The sequence below is a fragment of the Dendropsophus ebraccatus genome, chromosome 1 (genome assembly GCF_027789765.1).
Source record: "Dendropsophus ebraccatus isolate aDenEbr1 chromosome 1, aDenEbr1.pat, whole genome shotgun sequence".
NCBI lineage: Eukaryota > Metazoa > Chordata > Amphibia > Anura > Hylidae > Dendropsophus > Dendropsophus ebraccatus.
In genome coordinates this window covers 91051535-91070605 of record NC_091454.1, presented here as the reverse complement: position 1 = coordinate 91070605, position 19071 = coordinate 91051535, and the positions used below count along the sequence as shown (strand labels likewise).

Sequence of the window (19071 nt, the reverse complement as noted above, 5' to 3'; positions counted from 1 at the left end):
CGTCTGGTGCCATAGTGATTTTGTAATGCTTTACTGCAAAGGTTCCCAACCTTTTGCACCTTGAGAGCCACATTCAACTTTGAGTGATAGGTGAGAGCTGCATTCAATTCAAAAATGGAGAAGTATTTCAGCATGGGACTAGGGTCTGTGAACACTGCGTTTGGTGCATACATTTAACATATCCACTGGGAAAGGTCCCAGTATATGCCGAACGTAGCCATAGGGCTCCTATTGCCCTGATAAATGGCCAAAGAGTATACTTGGGCTAATATGCATTGGCACACCTTTACTTTTTTACTGTATAGGATGCATATACCATGTGGAAACTTTATTTTTTGCATTACACTCCTGAAGCGCACCTTCACTATAGTAAAATACAGTGTGTACATAGCTCTGTACCCTACAAATTGGTAGTTAAAGTATGTCTGCTATGTCAATTACCAGACCATTTAGCCATAACTTGTGACTTCCACACAGCAGGGGGTCACATGCCATGTGTGGCACCTGCGACACTGGTTGGGGACCGCTGCACTACTGTAGAATTCAGTTCCATTTCCTATTACTCAAATCTTCAACTTGTGGCTTTTTGGCTGCACATATTGTCTATACACAACAGCCTCAGGTGGAAGAGACCTGAGAAGGGAGTTGCTATGAATCCTGAGCCTTCATACATAACACATATTATCCACCAGAATGTCACTGTACTTTCAAATCATTTGTTTTTTTAATGCTGTTTTCCAAGCTGAAGACACATACTTATATACTTGCTGGAATATTGTGTGTTTACCTGTTCTCCTGAGCATGCAAGACTGAAAAACTATGGAAAAGATATTAAAAAGTTAAAAAAAAGTAAGTAAATTCCATAGCAACCAGTCAGGCTGTTTATTATACCTGCATTATTGCTGTACATTCTGGAGTATTGGTTGTCAGGGTTAACAACCTTGTTCTTATTTGCAATGTTTTTCTTCCTATTTCTTATCAATGCTGTGTAATCTTTACAAGTCGTATAAGAAAACATCAATAAACAATCATGAACAAATCTGAATACTCTTTAGCATTCTGTAAAATGCACAGTGCAATGGTAAAGATACTATCAGAGAACAGAATAGTACAAGAACAAAGATAAAGGTAAGAGGCTGACGTGTTTAAGTATTGTGAAATGCATCAAATCTCGGACTGGAGGTATAGTATTTAATTTAAACAGTTATATATTAACAACTGTATCACAAAATTCTACATCTAAGAAACTGGAGAGCCTTTGAGTAAGACTGGTTAAAAGCTGAGACATGATAAGGCTACGTTCACACAACCTATGGACAATGGACATTTTTTGGCACTCAAAAACGACGGCCATTGTATTGGAGGTCAAACAACGGCCATCAAATATTGCATTGATATCAATGCACAACAGCCGAAAATAATTGACTTGTCAATTATTTCAACGGCCGTATCAAGCAAAAGCTGCTGTTCAATACATTGTGTGGACAATGCAACACTTTTCACAAAAATTTTCTTTTCATAAAATGTACATTGTGTGTACAGTACATAGTCTTATAATGTGTAAATGATTCCGCACTATACAGCTTATGCTCTGCTTTTGTTATAGCTTACATATATATAGGTTACTTCTCCATATACCGTAGATTTACCATTTCTACCTATAAATCTCACACTGATGGATACTATAGTTTCAAATGTCCATTTTTCTATTTTCTTTCTAGCAAAGCTCCAGATGTGTGCCAGATATTCAGTTCTAGAAGGACACATTGCACCTCCCGGTGTAGGTTGCTGGGTCATACTAATGTGCTTGCTTTGCAATCTTAGTTGCTCTGCTCTGAGACCTCTGAACATGGTCCAGACACAAACATATACATAGATATAAAACCAATGCTGAAGACTCGTGCAATCTGCTGCAGAGTCCCCAAAACAATTGAATAGAAGGAAGTTCTCGTCACTGACTTTTTCCCTCTGTGAAGGCTCATTTCCTTCCTAAACCTAGCTTCACTTATCTAACGTGTTGGACAGAAGCATGGAGTGACTGCTAGGTGGAAAATGGATGCATTTATACATGTTCTGCTAGTAATCTGCTTGTCCTACGGGATAACAGGTAAGTGGGGGATCAAGGTGAGGGTAACTGATATAGAGGTGAAGATGTCACCAGCAAACATATATGTAAGTGATTCATCTACAACAAATTAGCTGTGTCTCACCAGCTGTCACAGTACATTTTGTGTCACAGCAGGAACTCCAGCAGACATAATAACCTATGGTTATAGAATCTGTGATTTTAGAGAATTCTACAACTTTTCCAGGCAGTCTGCTGGGCAGGCCTCAGTAACCAAAGGGTAATATAGATTATCAATGGCAGAACTAATACATAGTGTTGTTCATGTTTAGAGGCCATACGTTTGTTATTTTAGTAATAATGTGGTAAGTGTGGTTTAGGAATGTATCTAAAATACAAGCAGTCTTTCAGATTCCCTTGTCTTAAACTTGGCCTATGGGATGTATTGGCTTTAATTGAAATGCCAGCCCTCTAATATGTAAAGCCTGTACTGTACTATATGTTTTTTAACAACATTGTTCTCAAATAGGGGAGGCATGTTCTCATCCATTAGTGTGAGCCTTAGGATTGCATACTGTTAGGTGAACTATGTTACCAATAGGTCAGAAATATTTGTTTCACAGGATGAAGATTTTCTGCTTTATTTTTTTGTTCTATCCTCATCTGTGGATGGCAATGCTTCTTTGACAGCATGTTGATACTCCATTTTATACATAGTATTCATACTTCTGGTATTGTATACATAAAAAAGTATATTGCAAAATGAATCACTCCTAATTTAAAATGTTTGAGTTGCATTCAAGAATTATTAGATAGCAGAGGGGAAAGTTAACGTTAGACATGGGAATACCTGGTGGCCTACTATATAATATCAATGATATGGTAAATGAGACTGTATGTATCTTGGGGTATGTGAGTTTTGACTTGTTCAATATTATATAAATACATTTATTTACCCCTTTTGTTGCTTAAATAGAGCAAACATACCATATTTGAATCTTTCCCTTATTATTATCACCATCATTATTATAAGTTCAACTTTTGTGACTGCCACAAAAAAGGTATTGTACTTCAAGTGCTTTAACAATGTCCACAGACTGTTTATTCATTTATTGTAACTATGTCTTTAAAAAAAAAAGGTTTACTTAATAAATGTCAAAATTTAAAAAGAAGGTAATTGTCAAAAGAAAAACAGCTATAGCCTAATGTTATCCTTGTAGAGGTCTTCAAAACTTAGAATATGTGTATGAGAAGTAAACAGAGACACATGTTCTTATATAGTCTTTCAGCCATAGGATATTTTATTAGCTGTTCTTATGTAGCTAGAATTGGACCTAGTATTTCTTTAAGAGCCATTGTCCCTATTAGACCGATCTGGCCAGTTTGAATAGGCCTGTCTTGGCCCTGTATACGTTGGTATACCACATTATATGATGATACCATTCATCAGGTGTTTATGTATAATTGTCAGTACTTATTTTTATTACTTTTTGGGTTGATTTCATCACAATATGTTTCATTTTTGAATAATGCTCCATAGTTCATAAACCAGTTCTGCAGATCAATCATATACATATATATATATAAAAAAAAAAATCCAACAACCTTTGGGGTTAAAAATGAAATACAATGCAGGTTGAAATATAGTTTTGTAGAAAGCAGATTCAGGATAAATTGTTCTTTATTCACATACTGTAAATATTTCCTTATCCTGGGCTCAGTAGTCAAAAGGGCAGTCCTATTCAGTGATTATAAGCTTTCTCTGTATGCACCCGTAGTTGTCAATCACTGAGTAGGACCACCCACATGACTACTTTTACCACAAAACTTTATATCAATCTGCTTAATTCCCTCATCATGATGGGAAAATTTCTAAATGATGATATAAAATAGATATAATGGATAATTTGACATAAAACTGCTATAGAAACATACATTATAGTGTCAAGGGATATGTTTGCTATTTCTCTTTTAACCAAAAGTATTTTTGAAGGATGTAACAGATGTACACCTAAGTGAAATGACATAATAATTACATAAACGTTAAAGAAACTACAGTATACTTCTTTACAGTTATCAGAAACATATCACCCCAGCTAATGCACTAATCTTACTACCGGCACCTCTCTAATAAAGAGGTATTCCCATCTCTTCTAATATATATACAAATGTAGGACTAATCAAGTTATATATTTTTGCAAGTACATTCATTCAGCAAACTTGTCTCCCTCTCCTAATGTGCTGCTCTTTTCCTCCCATTGTTGACTGCTTGGTGTCTAGGTTATAGACCACACAATATTACAAACCAACAAAACAAAGCACATATAAATAACTGTGCACACCCAAATATGAAGCAAATCCCAACGTTTATTGATGTACAGTACACAAATAAGTTAAACACAATTAAAACATGATCGACATCACCCTAGAGTAAAGGGCGTGCACCCCACTGTGAAGGGATCCCCTCCTTGGTGGATTAGTGGGAACCTCTCATGATAGGGGGCCCACCCTTTACTCTAGAGTGATGCCGATCATGTTTTAATTGTGTTTACCTTGTTTGTTTGTTTGTTTGCACAGTTATTTATATGTGCCTTCTTTTCTTAGTTTGTAATATTGTTTGTTCAGGCATGTTGTAGCCTCCCTTTTTTGTCATCCATACCTCTTTATCTAGGTGGGGCCCACCTCTTCCTCTATTATAGGTTACAGACCACCATTTTGCTCTAAAATTAGTGGTCATATTTATATATTATATAGTATATATGCACTTGTGCACCAGTCTTATAGCCCCATTCCCTTTTCCCCGGCCCTTTTCCCAGAATTTACTAAGTCACTGCCACTCCGTGCTGCTCCTCCCCAGGTGCCTGCAAAAGCTGGATCCTTCTCTTAGTTTCCCAGGACTGGATCCAGCTGAGACTGGTAGTCCCACTTTCAGTGCACCAAACCACCTAATTGGCATATTAATTAAACTACAAAGTACAGGAAAACTGCATTGAGGACCAAGGTAAGAAACTTACCTTCATCCTCAGTGCTTTATTGGGACATATCAGCAGGTTAGATACTTCCCTTTAACTTCTCTCTAGGTTCAAAATATCCTGAGATGAATGGAGTGAGAGCTTTTATAACTTTTATTACTAATAAGGAAAATGGGTCGAATAACCAGACAGCCTTTTTTATGTAACCCTGAACAACTTGATTAAAGAGGTATTCCAGCAAAAATTTATATTTCCCCTATCCACAGGATCACGTGGGGTCCGACCTATGTACCCCGTCGATTTACGCATTTGGGCCCGCCACCTCTGTTATGAATAGAGCCACAGGTACACATATAACAATATCCTATAAGATACAGATGTGTACATTTTTTTCAGCTTGACTGATGTAGGCAACTTACGAGCAAACATGAATTTTTGACTTGGCTATATGGCCAGTCAGCCATATAATTCAGCTAGTATTATGATAGGTATTCTTTTCTATCTGAAAATTCCTGGAATCCTTTACTTGAGTCACATTACCTCATGATGGCCATGCCCTCTCACACTCGCCCTCCCACCCAGTACAGGGAGCTCTTAAACCAAGTTACAATTTTGAAAAACTGTAAGCTTTTCTTGCAAAACGCTTTTAATCCAAGTTACTCTCAAACCAAGGAACCACTATACTTATACTGAATATTTAGCTTCTGTCATAGGATAATAGTTCAGCCTTCCTGACAGTATACTTATAGTCTAGCTTATTTAGGAGAATATAGAGGTGAGGACTATTGCACTCTTCTCCCAGCAGAGATGGTACTAGCTCTAGCTGCCCATGTGATGCTGAGCTGGTGCATGATGGGAGTGATAGCAAAACATTGATGAGAAGGTCAAGATGGTGGCTGATCAGAAGAAGATGGGTGTAGTGATGGAAACAATGTGCTTTTACTGGACTGCTTCTTTAAATTTGTGATAGATTATAATGTATTTTACATCTTACTATTACAGAAAGCTTTTTAATATACCATGACCAGAAGAATGTTTGCATCAACACTGGCAAGTATGTGGGTGTTACCAAATGTAACGTGACACATTACAACCAGCAATGGAAGTGGACCGAAAATAGGAAACTACTGAATATCAAATCCTCCATGTGTCTGGGCATCTCTTTCACATCTGCTTCACACTTTCGCCCGGCTATTCTTCTTGACTGCGCTAAAGCTCCCATATGGACATGCCATGAAAGTGAACAACTGCTAGAGGTTGCAAATACCTCACTGTTCCTGAGGAAACAAGGCTCAAGGGTTGTTGTTAAAACGGGAACAAAATACCCCAATGTCTGGAAAAGACTGGAAGTGGATAAAAAGGGAAATGTTGCAACTGAAAATATATGTCTAGATAAAGGTGAGTAATATTAACATGTAAAACCAATAACAGACCGTATATTAAGATGATTTATCCTCAAAATAGGCATTAATAGGGAATTCATCAGCAGGCTGCTGCCATCCCTTCATTCTGAATCCACTGGTGTCTGTCTTTTGGTGAGAAATCCACTAAAGATAGAATATGGAATGATCCACCCCAAATGCACAAATCCTCATGGCATAATAGGATCTTAGCACAACCATTTTTTTAATGTAAATCAGGCACTGGGATTCAGGATGAAGAGCTCTACAAAGGCTGGTTAGTGATGCAGCTATTTTGCTAAAGAATCCCACGCAATCACAACATCTTTAATTTATCCAACCATCTACTATTGTAGACATTTTATTAAACCTGACAAACTCTAAATTAGTAAGTTGATTAACCAGGTTCTCTAAACCACAAAAGAAATATTAAAAAAAAAAAAAAAAAAACATTACATATCAGACTTCAATATTTCCAACTTGAAAAGTTATAGCCTATCCACAGGATAGTGGATATGTTTATCAGTTAGGGGGGGGGGGGTTGTCTGACCAGTAGGACATTTACTTATCTCGAAATAGTGGAAATCTGTTCTTGAATGACTAGAGTGGATCATGTGTATGGGGCCATGATTCCATTTATTTTCTACTGAATGGCCTTTTAAACCATTTACTTACCACTGTCACACTTGAACTTGTTGGAAATTAGAGATAAGCAAACCTTGAGTATGATCAGGATGTCTGAAGAGATGAGCAAACCTTGAGCTTGCTGAGGTTCGTCCAATCCCGTATGCTCTGTGTTTTATAACAGGTGGCTGAAGAACATGGATGCACCCTATGGCTAAAATCACACTACATATAACTTTAGTAAATAACGGCTGTAGTTGCAGGTTTGCAACTACAGGCGTTATTTAATGAATTTATCTATCACATTCATTATTATGGAATCCTGGCAGGAGTGTATACACTCTGCATACACTCCAGCCGGGATTCCTTGTGGCCACACCGAAAACTGACATGTCAGCTTTGTGCGGCCGCTATTCGTTGAATAGCGGCCGCACAAGACTGACAAAGCAGACAATTTAAAGTGCAGCTCCGGCAGCACTTCACATTGTCAGCCATGGTTAATTGGAAAATGAACACACCCTAATGTGCCCACATCCTAATTAAAAAGAAATGAAGATTATCCGTCCGGTACTGCAGCACTGGCTGGGATGAACTTCACTGACACATGGCCGTGTCACAGAATGGCCGGTGTCATACATAGTGTAAACCCGGCCTGTGGCTGTATCCATAGCCGTTTCACGTGCCTATGGCTGTATCTATGTTTTTCAGGGATCCTTACGGCTGCATCCAACTTCCCCAGCCACCAGTACTTAATTGCAGAGCATTTGGGTTCAGAAAAACCAGAGAGGTTTGCTCATCTCTATTGGACATCCAATTCCAAAGGTTGAGCATCCTATTGCAGTTAACAGCCTCCACTCTTACAGCAAGGTTTTTTTTTTTTCAAAATGTATGGCTGTGAAAATGTATGCCTTTTCAGCCAAAAGAACATTTATGAGGTCAACACTGATTCCAGTCTAGCTTGCATTCTATCAGCATTCCAGTTCATCCCAAGTGTATATAATAGGATTGAGATTTGGCCTCTGTACAAGCATTTTAAGTTCCCCATACCAAACTTGTCAAACCATACCATTGCGGACCTTTCTTTGTGAACTTGGGCGATTATGGTGGCAAAGAAAAGGGCTTTTCCTAAACTGTTGCCACAAAGCTGGAATCCAATAATTATCCAAAATGTTTTGGTATGCTGAAGCATTATTATTACCCTTGACTGGAAATAAGGGGCTTAGCCCAAACATTAAAATAACATTGTGTCCTATGGAATCCCAGCCGGAGTGTATACACTCTGTAGAAAAACTGACATGTCAATTTTGTACGGCCCCTAGTGGCCACACAAAGCTGACAAAGCAATGTAAAGTGCGTCTCCGGCCACACTTTACATTGCTATGGTGATTTTGAATGCGGACACACAAGAATGCACCCGCATTCCAAATCAAAAGAAGTTAAGTTCATCCAGTCAGTACTGCCGTACCGGCTGGCGTGATCTTCACAGACAGCGGCCGTTCTGTGACACATCCATGTTTTTGTGTCCTATGTTTTTGTGTACCTATGGTATAAGGTACATAACACTTCATTCACCTCTTGTAGAGTAGAGTAGTAATACATTTGGTCTAATGAGTCTATTATTTTCAGCAGAATGCTGTGAGGTCTGCTGTAAAGAGAAAAATAAATTGAGCTCATCAGTTTAGTTTGATGTTATATTTTAAATAAATTATGCAGTTTTCTATCTGGCAACCATTTATACTCCCATGTTCCATTAAACAAACAGGTGTCTATGTTAAAAATACTTCTTGCCAATTTGCAGTTCCTTTTGGTCCATGTACAGATTGGCAAACCAGCAGTGAATCCACATCACAGTCTGGTTATGTTCACACATAGTAGTGTCTTTGGGTCAGTCTTTTTGAACATACAGAACCTGTGCAAATATTTCCATTATCATTTTGCCCTGTCAGTTCTATTCCAGATTTTAGTTGAAAAAATTCTGCCGAAAAGACTGACAGAAACGCTATGTGTAAACATAGCCTATGCATGTATTATGTTTACATTTTATGACAGAACATGCACTGAAAATGCACAACAGATTGTGGAGCATTACAGTAATGTAGGCATTAGTGTCCATTAATGTAAGTGAACATCCTTTGTTCAAAGGACAATCAGCTGTCCTTTACGGCAGAGGGACAAACTTGATGTGGATATGTGGATATCACTTCTGGCTAATGGAGGGACCCTAATTGGAGGCCTCAGTTATTTGACATACACATTCTTTTTGCCGATAATTATTCTATATCTGGCCAGCATACAAATAATCTTTCATATATCCTGAAAATGGCTGTGTAAGGCGTGCTGAATTTGTTTGATGGAATAAAAGTAGCTCTTTATCACTACAGTACACTTTCATTTAGCTAGTTACCTGAAGTGGGTTTATACATGATTATACTTGAGTCTCCATTATAGTCAATAGGTCTGAGCTGCCTGCAATATAGTAAACAAAACAGTTTTTAAAGTTATGTTTTTGCAACCCAGCACACTTCACAAACATGCTTTTACACACACACACACACACACACACACACACCCTGGAATGTACAGCCCAAAAACTTACTTTATAAACTTGGCGCCCTGTATGTAAATTGCCCCCAAGTAGTAATCTGTGCTGTGAGCCACCAACAAGTAATCACTGTCCCCTGGACGTTACGGAGCGGTAATCACAACCTTCTGGGCGTGATTAGACTGCATAATTGTGGTGACATCACTGAGAGGCGCACCGTCCCTAACATCGGTACACCTACGTCCTTACTGCGCCGCTCATGTGCAGTATAGCGGGTCTGGTCTGCGCTGTACTGCGCAGGTGCAGTATAGCCTCGAACTCATTGTCGGATCTCCAGCAATCTTCTGCACCTCCACAGTACGGCGCGGAGTGGACCCGCTGTACTGCGCAAGTGAGGTGCAGCAATAACGTAGGCACGCTGAAGTAAGGGGTGGCACGTCATAGTGACATCACCACAATTATGCAGTCTAATCATGCCCAAAGGGGCTTGATTACCGCTCTGGAATACCCAGGGGACAATGACTACTTGGGGGCAATTTACATACAGGGTGCCAAGTTTATAAAGTAAGTTTTTGGGTTCTACATTCCAGGGGGGGGGGGTGTAAAAGCATGTTTGGGATGTGTGCTAGGTGCTGCTACAGCACATTCCCATAACGTAACAAGTGTTTTTTGGGTGATTGGTTCCCTTTAATCTGTTGACAACACAAACTATTAAATTGATAGTGGTATTTAAACAGTATGGCCACGTGGCAGTGGTGGTTCAGTGTTTGGAGAAGTTTCCGATGGCCAGATTGTGAGAAGACAATCCATTGTCAAGGCTGAAGGCCTTCAAAACACAACAATCACTGAGCCTAAGGAGATCAGCAAAAAAATCCAGTGGAGTACTAAATCAGGAGTCTCCATTGATACACTGCCCCCTGAAAAATGTTAATATGCAAAAACAGGGTCCCATTGCAAAGCAATGCCTCCCAGTGTAGAGATCTCCAAACCACTCTGTTACGTAGTCCCACTCAGTCTCTCCACTGGGAAGCGCCCCTTAGCAACGGGTTTCTTTCCAATGAGGGACAACTGGCTGTTCCCGTGTTTTGAGACTAAGTATCCACGGACCCTGTTTTTTGCATATTCAGATTTTTAAGGGGGGAATGTATTATTCCAGACTCTTGATTAGGTACTCCATTGGATTTTACTTTATTTTTTTTCCTTTGCTGATCTCCCTGAGGTAAGTGATTGTTGTTTTTGCTGGTCTACTATTCATTGTACTTGATTGCCAGAATCTTTCTCCACACTGATGAGGGGCAATTCCCAAAAACAGCTGTCTGTGGATGGATGCCTGGCTTTGGTTTTCCCTTACCATGTTGCAATACTTGCAATTGAGTTAGACTTTGATGCTAAAGGGGCCATCCTGGTATTTCCCTCTTTGTGTCCTAATACTCACAACTGAGTGTGACTTTAAGTGGTTGTCCATGGAAAAAAAAAAAAAAATTTGGCCTATTCCACAGGAGAATAAAGCCGCAGGTATGCCACACGACCTGCAGCTCTATTAATTTCTATGGAGCCGGAAAAAAGAGCTGAGAACATTGTTTTTCGCCGAACTTGGCTCTTTCTGTCGCTCCACAGGAATGAACAGAACGAATGGCGTGTCTGTTTATAACAGAGCTGGCAGGGCCCGATACAGAGATTAGAGGGGGTACAGAGGTCAGACCCCCCGCAACCACCTACTGTGGAATAGGGGAAAAGTGTTTTTTTTTCCTGGAATACCCCTTTAAGGGGGTATCAGGGTTGCTTGGTGATCTTCAGTCTCTTCATGGCAGACTTTTTAAGCAGATTGAATTTATTCATAAGCAAAGCATTAAATAAGCAATTGAATGATTGTCAGTAGAAATTCCCTAGGGGGACTTAAAAAGAAAAAGAGAAAAGGTGTCCACATTTAAAAAAAAATAAAGTCTGTTATTACAGAATTATAATTAAAGTAAATGGAATGCACTGAAGTCAAGTCGAGTACTAGGGATGAGCGAAACGTCGGACTTTTGATCCGACGACATCTTCGCTCAATTAGTATGCCAGCGATCCCGGGTGGATTTCCAGGGAATGTATCTTGAATTCCCTGGAAGATCCCGGCCGCAGATTCCCAGGAGCGCAACTATGCACCCGGGATCGCAGGCATCGCACTGGAGTGAGCAGCTTTTGGACTGAAAGTCCGAAAGTTCCACTCATCTCTAGCGAGTACACCTCCCCCCTACCTTTCTGCTCCCCCCCCCCCCCCCGGGCTGTCCATCAGGTGAGAGGGTGATATGGCAGGTGTACGCCACAGAATAAAGGTGAATCTGTGCCTTTTCCCTGGCATACACTAGGGGCACAATTGTGGTAAATGTCCCTCACACTGTAGTATTTTTAGTAGATCCCACACATTATTTTTTTACCCTCCTTTCACCGTCTTTACCACTACTAAATTCAATGGACCTTCAAAAAAGAACCACACCCAAAAGGGCCTGAACAAGAAAAATGTACCAATAGTAGTCATTGTAATGATGGGGTAAAAAACATCATGGGAACATAGCCAAAAAATTATTCTAAAATAAAAAATTTTATTCACCACCTAAATAAAGTAAACAAAAAAAAAAACTAAACATATATGTTATTGTGTGCGGTATTATTAAAATATAATGTAAATGATACTGAGGGAAGCACCTCATAAACAGGGAAAAATAACAAATGGCATAATTGTGTGGTTTTTGGTCATATTACATTCCTGAGAATTTTTTTAAAAAAGAAATAAAAAATTCCTATCAATGTAAAAGTAGTAAAGATAAAAACTACAGATTATGGAGGGAAAAAAAAATAGCCCCAACCAAGCAGGCAGTAAAGTAAAAAAAGTTATAGGGGTTGACCTTTTTTTAAATAAAGTTTTACATTTTTATAAAATAGTAAAACGTCTATACAAGTTGTGTTTTGTTGTAATCATACTAGCCTGAGAAGTATGGATAACATGTCATTTCTATCGTACAAAAAAATGGCATAAATAAGAGTTAAAGTTCAAAGGGAACCAATCACACTAAAAACGTCCATAAAGCCAAGGAAACGTGCTGGTACATCACCCAGCACGCTTCCCAAACATCCCCCTGTACCCTGCAAACCATGTACATATAAACCGCAAAGTTTGTTTAATTATCTCCCACGCTTTATGTAAATTACCTGCCAAGTAGTTACGGTGGGCGTGTGGCTTGTTCAAGTAGTAACGGTGGGCTGGTGGTTTGTTCAAGAAGTCACGGTCCTGGTCCGGCTCCGGCACTGTAATAAAGTCACCTGGGGGGAGGGCGGCATTGCATGTCGGCCGCGCCGACAGCTTTACTAAGCTGCGCATGCGCAGTACAGCAAGAGAAGATGCTGCTGTACTATGCCGCACAGGCACAGTACAGCAGCAGCATAGTAAAGCATAGTAAAGCCGTCGGTGCGGCCGACGTGCAATGCCCCCCCCCCCCCCCCGGTGACGTCAGTATGCAGTTCTTTTCAACACGCCCTGAGGGGCGGGATTACAGCGCCGGAGCCGGTCCAGGACCGTGACTACTTAAACAAGCCATTTATATATAATTTTTAGAAATCAATAAATATCAATAGTACAAGTGATTTTAAGAAACTCTATAATAGGTTTTATAAAGCAAAAGAGTTATCTTCTGTTGTCAAAAAGTTGTTTTCCTACCTCACCCCTCACTTTAGAAGAAGTAGGATTTCTGTGTCCATTATTCTCCTTATGGAAAAGGGAAGGGTTGAGGGGGATGAGTGAGCACGGAGAGGGGACAAGGCAGCCCTTCAAAACACTATATCCTGCAATCTTTTCTCTCCAAGCTCCTAGATAACCACTGACCTTTCTGACCTCTGAATCCAGCGTTTTATGTGCCCAGACAGTCTGCAAACTGTACAGTTGCTTCTGTGCTCTCCCTACTCACTTATCCCCCTTGGCCCCTCCCCCCTGTAGGATATAATGGACACAGCAGAACCCATCTTCACTGGCTTCTCTGTAATGAAGACGGATTTTCCTGATAATGCACAGATAAGAAGTCAGGGGGGAGGCTGGGAAACAGCTTTTTGAGTACAGAAAGAGGCTTTGTTGCCTAATAAAACTTATTACAGAGTTTCTTAAAATGACTTGTACAATTTTTCTGCAAAAAAAATAAAATAAAATGATAAGACTGTTACACTTTAATAATAGTTTGTCAGTGCTTAGAGTACAATAATTTAAATAATAATTTTTTTCTCATCATAATTTATTTGTTATTGTGAGGGCTTCTACCTGACGTAGGGATGGATGCAATCTAGTGTAATAAAATGAGGGAGCTCCGATAGCACTGCCTAACCCCTGCACCCACAGGTCAATAGAGCAATATGTATATAAAGATTAGCAGGCTCTCGAGCAGTTCCCCCTTGATGAATATGTATATATAATTGGAAGGACAGATGATATATATATTAATTAAAATACAGTCAAAGGCTATGTTCCCAAAATGTCTTTTTTACCTGAAAAAGTCAAATAATGACTTATTAATGATCATGAAGTTTTTTTACCTAAAAAAATGTTGTGGGAACATAGCCATAAACAATATAACAATAATAAAATGAAAATAACTATGAAAATGTTTTCATAAATTTTTTATTGATCTTTCATCATTTCTATTTTTATTTTTTACTCTTATCATAACTTTTACTACCACATCAATCTTAGCTTGCAAGGGCCCTGCAGCTCTGGTTGCATTTTGCCATCAAGCAACTTTTACTTAAGCAATTGCCTTGTGGTATAATTTTTTTCATATACAATTTACGGCTCTGTGGGTTGTTATATTGATTTATTGCTCCATTGTTAGATTGTTTATGACAGTATTTTAGTTATTATATACCATCGGCTTTATTGTCTACAGAGTGTCATCTGTCCTTCCAATTACATATATACTGTACATATTCATCAAGAGAAGACTCCTTGAGAGGCTGCTATTCTTAATTTAAGGTTTTTCATTATTACACAAAGTACTTATTGTGCTTTTCTCATTTATATTAAGATCTGTACATACAGAACAATATTCTATATGATTAATATGTTCAGGCCTCTCCATTTGACAAGAATCTAAACATTCGAAAATTTGAAAATTTGCCAAAAGGTCTTTGACCATTTGGCACATACCATTTCCTGTGGAAGGAAAGGCAGGTCCTTTTCTACACCCTTGCTTAGAGATACAGTGCTATACTGGGATTTGTGTTTGCCCAAGGACAGAACTTTGCTTAGGCTGGGTTCACACTGCGTTTTTGCATACCATTTAACGGATCCGTTTTTTCTAACGGACAAAAAAAAAATAGTGTCAGCAATGTTTTGGTGTCCGTCAAAAAAAAACGGATCCGTTTTGATCCATTTTTTATAATGGAAGTCAATGGAAAAACGGATCAAAACAGATGCACACAACTGCATCCGTTTTTGTAATCCGTTTTTCATCCGGTTTTTTTTTCCACCCAGCCTTACTCTGAGCAAGTGCTAAAATAAATTAATCATTACAATAGTAATAACATCTTCATTTTCAGGCAGAAATAGATGGTCACCAGCATAGAAGTGCTATAAATTCAATTAAATTTCATTCAAATAAATGGTCTTGATGTTTGGTCTTTTCAAGATCATCATCATCATCATCATCATCATCATCACATTTATTCTAGCCATTGAAACTTTAGCAGAAGATGCTTGATAGAAGCATCAAACCAGTATTATTTATTTTAGGGATGGGGAACCTTCGGCCCTCCAGCTGTTGCAAAACTACAATACCCATCATGCCTGGACAGATAAAGCTTAGACTTTGTCTGTTCGGATATGATAGTAATTGTGGTTTTGCAACAGCTGGAGAGCCAAAGGTTCCCCATCCCTGTTATATATGTATGTTTGCTTTCATCATGTATGGCAATTGCAGGCATGTCTTTATGGCTAATTGTAGAGATGCAAGCCAAGGACTGCCTGGAAAACATGAATACAGCCTACTGTATTATATCACATATGAATATGTAAGTAAAAGTGTTGTATACTTACTGGGAAGAGACCGTTAGTATGGTGCACTGGTAATACATTTACAAAAAATGGATTGGAGGAGGACAGTAAAAAGAATTGCCAGTCTGGAATCTGGGAAACTTTTAATTGCTGTCAAATTTGCAAGGACTTGATTTGAATATACAGAACGAGATTTACCAAGGACAAGGCACCATATTTCTGTTCCTAATGGCTTAAAAAAGGGACATGACTAATATAACAGATTTAATAAAGACATATACTAGTCTTACTATTTGTTCAATTATGGGTGTACATAGCAGTGTTTAATATGGACACCCTCAGCTATTTAATGATAGAAAAATTTTATTTTTAGGAAGTTGGCTACAGGTTTTCTTTAAATTGAATAGTAACACAATGTTCTATTTGTTTCCCCAGATCATGACCACACTACTGTGAGCCCAACAACAGAGACATTAGCAGCAACCACCGGCATTACACTATGGACTGTAACTACCAACACCACTGAGCTAAACCATGTGAATGTTACACGTGTAGACAGAGACACAGACACTGTAAGTCAGCCTCAGAATGACAGTCCTCTATCTACTGCTACCACACAAGTCTGGATTGTAACAACTCTGGCCTCCCCCAGTACAACTATAGCGGTAAGAAGCATAACATTTTGCAGGAAACAGAGCTTGTATGTCATATTTGTTGGAGAACAAGGTTTTGCCTTTGTTTTGAAAAATATGTGATTGGGTCTGGTGTACCAGGTTGTACAACATTTTTATATACCTTCCCACTATATAGAATATTTGTAATTATTTTTAATGTTAAGAGATATACTTTTTGTTGTTCTTCTATATTATAATTGAAAAGAAAAAAATGTTATTTGTCAATTTTTGTTAACTCTTCTTTTGCAAGAGAGATGGGAAAAAATTTTGCACTTTAAATTTAAACTGTTCACCATATGGCAAAAATACCATCATAGCATTATCCTCTGAATCAGTTTGATTACCAACAAAGGGCCAATTTTAATACATAGGGCACCACTCTAAACTTCATAACAGTACTTTTATAAAGGAACCCATCAGACAGCTATGTACTAATAAATTGTAATCTTTATTGACAAATACCCAATTCTAAAAACATTTAATTAAGATAAGGTAAATACCACATGCAAAGGAACAGATAGGTGGTGTATTGGTTGCATAGCTGTTGATAAATAGTGCATCATATACAGTATTTGCACCAAACGTAAGACAAATCACAGTGCCTACCCTTAGTTAATCAATACATTTAAAAACAATATACTCAATTTTTCCTAAACTGGACATAAAATACGTATGAGAGAACATGGAACGATATACACATCCATAGCTCCCAACCATCCCGGATCCGGTGGGACAGTCCCAATTGTGGGGTGCTGTCCTACTATCCCAAAACAGCACTTACAGTGTCCCACAATACCTTGCTGGGAGTTGAAAATCATATCATTATCACATGGCCTGGCCTCCACCAATTAATGCAGGCAGCTGAAGCGGGTCATGTGATTGTCAGCAGCGAATCAGGAAGGAGGACTTCCTAATGATTGGACTTGGGTTGGGTTGGAAGATACAGAGCTATTATTAACCTCTAGATCACATAGGACGTACCAGTACGCCTTGGGTACCTGTCCCCAGACGTCCTGTGTTATGAAGCGGAGCAGAGCTTTAGAGCAGGTGGGGGCTGGCTGCAATCAGTAGCCAGGCCCTCACCGTTAATGGCAGGCTGCAGCGATTGCGCTGCAGCCTGTCATTAACCCCTTAAACGCCGTGATCACAGTGTTTAAGTGTAAGTGTGTAACGCCCGGAGTAGTGGATCCACTGGACCGGCACCAGCGATGGCACAAACCTCACCAGGGAGCGGAGTCTAAGGGGCCGCTGGTTTTCACCAGAGCCCGCCGCAAGGCGGGATGGACTTGCTGCGGCAGGCGACCCCCAGGTCGCTACCCCTGGCTTGGTTGCTGGTGTCGGCAGGCGAGGCGTGGCAGGAGAGGGTACAGGCAATAGTCTGCAGATGAGAGAGCACGTGACTGGCTGGACACAGGAACAGGTGGAGTGACAGGGGAACAGGAACCAGGAACAGGGACTTGGGACCAGGTAACGGACAGGACTCAGGAACAGGGACTAGGGACCAGGTAACGGACAGGACACAGGAACAACAGGGAGCTGGGCCAAACGCTATGGGAAGCATGTAGAGGCTCCAACACAGGGGACAGGGCATGCTGGGATTTATAGGGGAGTGATTAGGTGCAACTACCAATTAGGAGCGCACTGCCCCTTTAAATCTGAGACAGCCGGCGCGCGCGCGCCCTAGGAGGCGGGGACGCGCGCGCCGGCCGGCACAGCGGGAGACAGGAGCGTGGAGAGGTGAGGCGCCCCCCGGGGCCGAGGTGATAGCAGCGCCGGGTCCCCGACTATGGACACCGGCTGCTGCATGGGGCAGGAAGCGGTCGCGGCGGCGGCCCGGAACGCGGGACGCCGCCGCGGCCGTGACAAAGTGATAGAGTCACAATAGGGTCGGGTCGTTTTATTAATAATTAATTGCAAAAACAAAGGATTTCATTTAAAAAAATTAAAACATTAGAAAATCTGTGTAAACCTGCATATGGTTGTGTTCGGACTGACCTATAGAATAATGGTATCATGTCACTTTTAGCCTTTTAAACATCATGATAGTGCTGTGGCCCCGGGTGCTTAGATGGTATACAGCAGGTGAACACTGCTTTTTTTTCTGGGGCACTTGTCACGGTGTCATGGAGTGGCATTACCCACCCCTGGACACCTGGGCACTGGTACTTGAAAGGGTAGCACAATGTGTGGGTGCAAGTGGGGCAGAAAAATGAGTCCAGCACTTAATCACATAGTGACTTTTACTCAAAGACTTCAGTGCAATATAGGTTAAAGCAAGTAACAGTTGACTAGGTGCAGGTATAGATAAAAGTGGTGCTTGAGGTACTGACTTGTGATAGGAAGTGACAGAAGAAGAAGTATAGCTTGACTTGAAGAGGTATAGGGGGGGCTGTCTAGGGGACCTTACCTAGGTAGCATTGTACTCTTCCGGGATATCGTAGCGTGTTACTTAATGTACTGTAGAGAATCCTCACAGAGAGAACTAGCTAAAATATGGCCTTTTGCCAAACCAGCCCAGAGACTGTTAGGTTCAGTAGCATGAGTCTCAACTCGGCGAAGCTAACTGCTCAAGATTACCTAAGGAAATCGAGCAGTTATCAGTAGATACTTCAGTATAGGCTCTTTGTCCTACTGAGGACTAATCTCTTGACTTTTCAGATTGTTCCAACTTTTAAGAAGGACCCACGGTGTAGGCAAAGTTTACCCAGGTGACAGTTACCCCACCTTTGGGTTTAACAGTGCATCTTGTGCTTTAAGTCTCTCTGAAGAAAAACAGTA

At 40.1% G+C, this 19071-nt stretch overlaps 1 protein-coding gene across 1 annotated transcript in view; it reads left to right on the top strand.

Annotated features, from left to right (window-relative positions):
* The first annotated feature begins 2026 nt into the window (after positions 1-2026).
* Positions 2027-19071, top strand: part of PTPRB (protein tyrosine phosphatase receptor type B) — an 84967-nt gene continuing 67922 nt past the window's right edge. Inside the window, exons 1-3 of the mRNA XM_069975193.1 lie at positions 2027-2107; positions 6040-6435; positions 16055-16284. Coding sequence (XP_069831294.1) covers positions 2053-2107; positions 6040-6435; positions 16055-16284 — 681 coding nt within the window. The 5' untranslated portion in view covers positions 2027-2052. The remainder of the gene's footprint in view (positions 2108-6039; positions 6436-16054; positions 16285-19071) is intronic.